This window comes from Carassius auratus, chromosome 27 (genome assembly GCF_003368295.1).
Source record: "Carassius auratus strain Wakin chromosome 27, ASM336829v1, whole genome shotgun sequence".
In the NCBI taxonomy this organism is placed as follows: Eukaryota; Metazoa; Chordata; class Actinopteri; order Cypriniformes; family Cyprinidae; genus Carassius; species Carassius auratus.
Window position 1 is genome coordinate 6848005 of NC_039269.1, and position 6715 is coordinate 6854719.

General features: G+C 36.2%; 1 protein-coding gene across 1 annotated transcript; it reads left to right on the forward strand.

Annotated features, from left to right (window-relative positions):
• The first annotated feature begins 571 nt into the window (after nt 1-571).
• On the forward strand, nt 572-6703 carry calr3b (calreticulin 3b). Its single transcript, XM_026205506.1, has 9 exons — nt 572-764; nt 2035-2136; nt 2222-2425; nt 2505-2599; nt 3047-3256; nt 3329-3442; nt 3535-3678; nt 4705-4797; nt 4897-6703. Exons 1-9 carry the CDS (start codon nt 668-670, stop codon nt 5095-5097), a joined length of 1260 nt encoding a protein of 419 aa, XP_026061291.1. The 5' UTR covers nt 572-667; the 3' UTR covers nt 5098-6703.
• Nucleotides 6704-6715: the final 12 nt, after the last annotated feature.

Sequence of the window (6715 nt, forward strand, 5' to 3'; positions counted from 1 at the left end):
CCTGCCTAGCAATATCTGCATTGAAAACAAATCAAATGCATGACATTCCTGCAACAAGTTTTATTTTAGGATTTATTGGAAACTGCATTTCGATTCATCTTAAGCCTTGAGGAATATTATATATTCAACACGTTGTTTATTGTAAAAGTTTGGATTTGTTATTGTCGTTTCTGACGCGTTTTCCACAAGTTGTCTCAAACACAAAACGCAATTCATTGTATTTTACAGTTACAGTATCGTAGCAAAGTCAACAGATAAAGCAGAGCAAGCTGTATTTAGAGGAAAATAAAACCCCGTATTTGTGTAGGCACCGTTTTCCGCGTACACGTCTCGCTGTGAAAATCCCACTCAACCGGCTTCCCTCTGATGTTATCCTGGAAACTGATCCTGAGTCAGTTTTGTCTTGACATGTGACGCGACCGCGGGTCATTGCGTGCAGTAACGGCTGGTCTGAGAACAGCAGAAGAGGCTGATACAGTCTCCGCTGTAGGGAAGAGTCAGGCACTTCGTGGTCTCTTGTGATTGGTCGAGAGCGTCAGCCGCGGACCAATCAGCGGCAGACATCTGTGCAGCCATGCACTACTCCCAAGGCACGGATAAACTGAGGGCAGCAGAGCGCGTGAGGAGCGGAGAGTGTGCGGGTTAATTCCTCAAATTATTAACAAAAATGCAAATTATTACATTATTCCAGCTTGTTTCTGCCTCATTATTGGCACTGGCTGCCAATGCAGAGGTATTCTTTAAAGAACAGTTTCTGGATGGAGGTGAGTGGATCACTGAACTTGCATGTCATGGTTGATTTGTAGGTCACAATATAAAAAGTGACATTAAAATCGGTTATTGACTGAATAATTAATAAGCTGTGATGCTTAATTATACTTTTGTTATGTTTGCAAAGTTAATTTGATCTCTTAGCAGTATTTTTTTTACGCATATTAGTTTGACAACAAAAACGAAACCAATAAAAATGTCTTTCTTTCTTTCTTTCTTTCTTTCTTTCTTTCTTTCTTTCTTTCTTTCTTTGCATTGCACAATGAATGTACAGTACTGAAAAAGTGCATTATGGCACATGGGTTGTTGACATGGATTAAGTTTTAAAAAACATTAAAATAAAAATAAAAAATAGGTTAAATTTTAGACTATGTATGCTTGTGTACTCCTAAAAGTTGACAAAATACATAATTTAACAAGTTAAAACTTCTATTCTGGGACCAAAGGTTCTGATGAGTCATCTTGCACTTAGGGGCGTGTCCAAATATTTGTCCAATAAAATGCTGTGTTGAGTGAGAAAAACACGCCCCTTGAGATCCATGACGCAAAAGACAGTTTCAAGTCATTTAAGGCCTTGTCTAAATGATTTATTAGTTGCACAAGATGTATAAACTACATTTTTGTTCAAACATCAGTAAATACATTTTAATAATGCAACCGAAAGCAAAACTTAAATTAGCACATGTAAACTTCACGTGTCTATCAAACGGGTTTGAAAGAACAGGAAGTTTCTTAAGATATTCCACAAACTTCCTTAAATATCAATCATTAAACATGTGTGGAATGTGATCGAACCTGCAACGCTCATAAACTCTTCTCCTTTCCTCTTCAAGTTCATAGATAAAGAGCTATATGATTGCACAAATCTTGTACAAATTGAGTTGGCTGAAGATGAAATAAATATTTATAGTTTTTTTTATTATTATGTATTTTTAGTTTAGTTAACTGGAATAACCCTGATTTGCCTTATAACTGATTTACTTTGCAACGTTGACACTGTTATTGAACTGGACTGAATCTAAATTGATCTGATTAATGACATTATAGTCTTCTATAGAGCTGCTTTAGAGCTGGAAATGAATAAGCTTCATAATAATTTAAATAAAATTAAATAAACACCCAAAGCAACTTGTGTATTTGCATGATTCGTCCCTTTCTAGGATACTAATCCAGTTTCCATCTCATCCTTGTTCGCAGTCACTATCTCTGATATTGTTTTAGCCTTATTTCTTCCTTTTTTAACTCTATTTTCTGAATTCGCAGATGCCTGGAAGAGTCGATGGGTGAACTCTGAGCACAAATCTGACTATGGCCAGTTTAAACTAACCGCCGGAAACTTCTACGGAGACGCTGAGAAAGACAAGGGTAGGCTTTTACATCCCTAGGAACTTTACCTTTGGTTCAGGAAAGAAGCAGATGAAGAGTTTGCTCGACTTTTCTTCGCCGACAGGTCTCCAGACGAGCCAGGATGCACGTTTTTACGCCACCTCCGCCCGCTTCGAGCCCTTCAGCAACGAGGGCAAACCTCTGGTGATCCAGTTCACCGTCAAACACGAGCAGAAGATCGACTGCGGAGGCGGATACGTTAAAGTCTTCCCGGCTGATCTCAACCAGGCGGACATGCACGGAGACTCCCAGTATTACGTCATGTTCGGTACGTCGACCGCAACCCCTTGATTTACTATAGAAAACGATAATTGATTTATATTTCGGTGTCTGAATCATCTCAACAGGGCCTGATATCTGCGGCTACAGCACTAAGAAGGTCCACGTCATCTTCAACTACAAAGGCAAGAACCACCTCATCAAGAAAGAGATCAAATGCAAGGTGAGATCAAATCCAGGGTTTTAGAAGACAGTATTCAGTAATATTATCGATTTAATGCACTGACACTGTCGGACGAGAACAAAATGTGAACTGAATTGAGGTGATGATGATAAATCATTGACATTATTAGACTAAACTGATCTGAATAAATATAATTAAAAAATTCATTCACATATGTCACTTTTATGTCATATTTTGTCTATATGTGAAGATACGTGTTTGAATAAAATTAAGCAATAAATAAAGCCAAAAATGTAGGCTACTGTGAGATTGGAAATGTAATTTCTTGCCACTGAAATCTGTTTACAACATAAATTGAGCATTAAATTTAAAATATATTTTAGCCAGAAAATCTATAAAATTAGAAAATCTGTAAAATAATTGTCATAGAATGAAATTGACATTTTAAAGCAAGCTGTCTAAACGAAATCTCTTTCTTCTCTCCAGGATGATGAATTGACTCACTTGTACACACTGATCCTGAATCCGGATCAGACGTACGAGGTGAAGATTGACAACGAGAAGGTGGAGTCTGGCTCTCTGGAGGAGGACTGGGACTTCCTGCCCCCAAAGAAGATCAAGGACCCCGAAGCCAAGAAGCCTGAGGACTGGGACGACCGCGCCAAGATCGACGACGAGTCGGACACCAAACCTGAGGTTCGATTCGGTCTCACATCAGCTAAGCTGGGTTACTTTCAGCTTTTAACTCTGACTGTATAATGTTGTCAGGACTGGGATAAGCCAGAGAACATTCCCGATCCTGATGCCAAGAAGCCAGACGACTGGGATGAAGATATGGATGGCGAGTGGGAACCTGCCATGATCCCAAACCCAGAGTACAAGGTACAGACTTACACGCTTTAAGATGCTTCAGCAGGATGCTTCCTCAGGGGTCCGGATCCCTGATCTTCATTTATTGTTGTGTTTTGGTGCAGGGTGAGTGGAAGCCAAAACAGATCGACAACCCCAACTACAAAGGTGTCTGGGTGCATCCTGAAATCGACAACCCTGAATACTCTCCTGATGCTGAGATCTACAAATTTGACAACGTTGGAGTCCTTGGGCTGGATCTCTGGCAGGTAAGATGCCTTAGTCTTGCCATAAAGTATCCTTTCATTTTTTAATCATGAAAATGAACAATATAAGTGCACCCCACACTGAAAAAAAATATGCATTGAATTTACATAAAATAAAAATAAGGTAAGTGCTTGCAAATCATTTATTTTAGCTACATTTAAATAAACTAAATTAGTTGACTAACTTATAAATGCTTGCAACCACTTACCTTAAAATTGCGTATCATTTCAATTTTTTTTTCAGTGTAGAAAGCAATATAAAAATGTAAAAAGAAATTAAATTCAGCAACACATGTGGTAGTATTCACGGCATGCATTCGCTCTGTCAGGCCGGTTTATTTATACTGAATTTTAATTCTTGCTTTAAACATCAGTCTATTTTTCTGCAATGGTTTGATTTAAATTATGGTTTCTCTCTTTTAAGCCATTTCAGAGGAGTTATTAAATATTAATCAAATAATTACTAAATTACTGAAACTTTAAATAAACGATAATTTAAATGCAAAAAGAAAAAATTATCAATATTTATAATTATAAATCTGTATTAAGCCCTAATTAGAGTTATTTTAGTATTTTTAAGCAATTTGTTTTTCAATAATATTTTGAATACTTTATTATTTTAGTAATTTTGTTGTGTATTTTTAGAATTTTTATTAGTTTTTGTTTTTTAAATACAGTATACAATACAGTCTATTTTTATGAATCATTTAAAAATGTTTTATTAACTTTTTTTTGTTTTAGTTTATTTTAGTACATCAAGTGAAGCTAAATTAAAATTAAACTATTTTTAACATTGTATTTAATTCATTGGTTTTAGTTCAGTTTTAGTTAATTATAATAAAAACCCTGGTTTGTGGTTGCAAACGCAGTAGTGAGTTTAGAAAGAGGAAATTTATTTTAGAACTTCTGATATGACTATTTGTCAGCACATGTCTCATCGCTCTTTACACCGTGTTTGCACATTAAACCACTAAGAGGTACTTTTCTCTCTTAACAAATTCACTTCATCTTTGTGTTTTGTCCCTCCAGGTAAAATCCGGCACAATTTTTGACAACTTCCTAATCACAGATGACGTGAAGGAAGCCGAGGATTTCGGAAATGAAACATGGGGTGCTACAAAGGTACCAAACACAGAATGACAGTGAAAGAGTTTGATTTTAGCACGGTGAATAATTTAATAAGCATTAAAGATACATTTTAAATTGTCTGTGTTGTCGCAGGGTCCTGAGAAGAAAATGAAGGAGGAACAGGATGAGAAGAAACGCAAAGAGGAGGAGGAGAAGAACAAGGAGCAGAGCACAGAAGCAGACGATGAGGGGGAGGAAGATGAAGGTGAGGAAGAGGAAGAGGAGGAAGAGACAGAAGAGACTCCAGAGGAGGGAGATGACGATGATGATGCGCTTCCTAAAGACGAACTGTAACACAGGAAGTAGAGTTCCGTCCGCATTCCGTGGTTGCCAGGGAAACGACCACAGTGCATTCATTCTAAACAGACAACAATGATGATGTCATGATGATGTCATACAGGGGCAAACAGGCGAATGAAAGTTCTCAACCCATACGTTTAATTTGTGACCATTGACCTTTAACGAGCCAGTTTTTTTTGTTATTGAAGAGTTTTGTGTACAGTACCAGGGATCTGATTAATGCTGATCTATGATCGGTTTATTGTGCCTTTCCTTGTTTGTAAAATCGACGCCCATGTTAGTCCATGCTGTTGGTGTCAGTTATGTTAGGAACTAGACACAATTCATGAAGTTTACTAGAATTATAGTTATGAAAGCCTGTTTGCACCGCTGAATACAAAAATAAAAAGAACATTTATCTCACAATTCTGACTTTTTTTCTCGCAGTTCTGAGTTTATATCTTACAATTTGGATTTTTTGTTTGGCAAATCCGAGAAAAAAGTAAGAGTTGTAAGATATTAAGTCAAAATTGCAAGATATAAACTCATGATACTGGGAAAAAAGTGAATTGGGAGCTTTAAACTCAAAGTGGCAGGATATAAAATAAAAATGATGAGATTTAAACTCATGATACTGAAAAATAAAGTCTGAATTGTGAGATTTAAAGTTAAAAGTGCTAGGTATAAACTCAAAATACTGAAAGAAAAATCAGAATTGTGAAATTCATTTTGAATTTTTTTAGACCGAAGTAAAAATTGAATTGTGAAACTTGTACTCAAAATGTTGAGAGATAAAAAGTCATTAAAAATTCATTTAATTTTTTTAATTTTTTTATTTTGTAGCAGAAACAAAAAGCCTCAGAATTGCAAAGGAAAAAGTCAGCATACTGGGTTTATATCTCACAATTCTGATGTTTTTCCTCAAAGTCTTGTGACAAAAGTTACAATTACATTTGAGTTTTTTCTTCATAGTGGAAACGGACTTCCATCAAAAGTATGGAATGACATGTTACACGGTTCCCAGCTTGCATACGTGTTTCTCCACACTCAAACTGAATAGTAGAGGATGTGATTGTTATTAATGAGCGATTAATCAGATCACAGGCTGGCTTTCAAACTATAGTCCCATTTTTTTCTGTAAACAGTTGCAGGAAAACTTGCAACGAGGACCGATGATTGTTTGTACTGTAGTGCAAAAGACACAATTGGCATAATGTTCCTTTGGCACTGATGATTTAGTTTTGTTCTGTTACCGCGGTATGTGTGCTGTGGTTGTTATCAATCTCCTAAAGAAGACATTCAGGAAAAGCCCTTTCTTTTTCTAGCTCTATTTATTACAAAAGTCTTTCAGTTTGAGTTTCAGATCATCAGTGGCAGTAACATCTGTGGTGTTTTCTTACTTGAAAATAACTAGCTACAATAAGGGATGTGGTAATATTTGCAAAGTTTTTAAGGCCTCGTTAAAACACAAACTAGTTGTCTACACACTGTGAACTAAATCCCAAATGTTCAAATTGGATTGGTACTGAAAATCCTGTTTAGTGACATTAAACCACCTTTTTACATGTCGAGAGTTGTAATTAATGCCAAAGTTTTAATAAATAACTTTATTGTACATGCAGTTGCAATATTC

Excerpts from the sequence above, each read along its gene's own strand:
- calr3b (XM_026205506.1), top strand. The coding sequence starts at position 668 with ATGCAAATTATTACATTATTCCAGCTTGTTTCTGCCTCATTATTGGCA. Across the intron at positions 3,443-3,534 it reads TCCCAAACCCAGAGTACAAG|GGTGAGTGGAAGCCAAAACA; the intron begins GTACAGACTTAC and ends GTTTTGGTGCAG. Across the intron at positions 3,679-4,704 it reads TTGGGCTGGATCTCTGGCAG|GTAAAATCCGGCACAATTTT; the intron begins GTAAGATGCCTT and ends TTGTCCCTCCAG.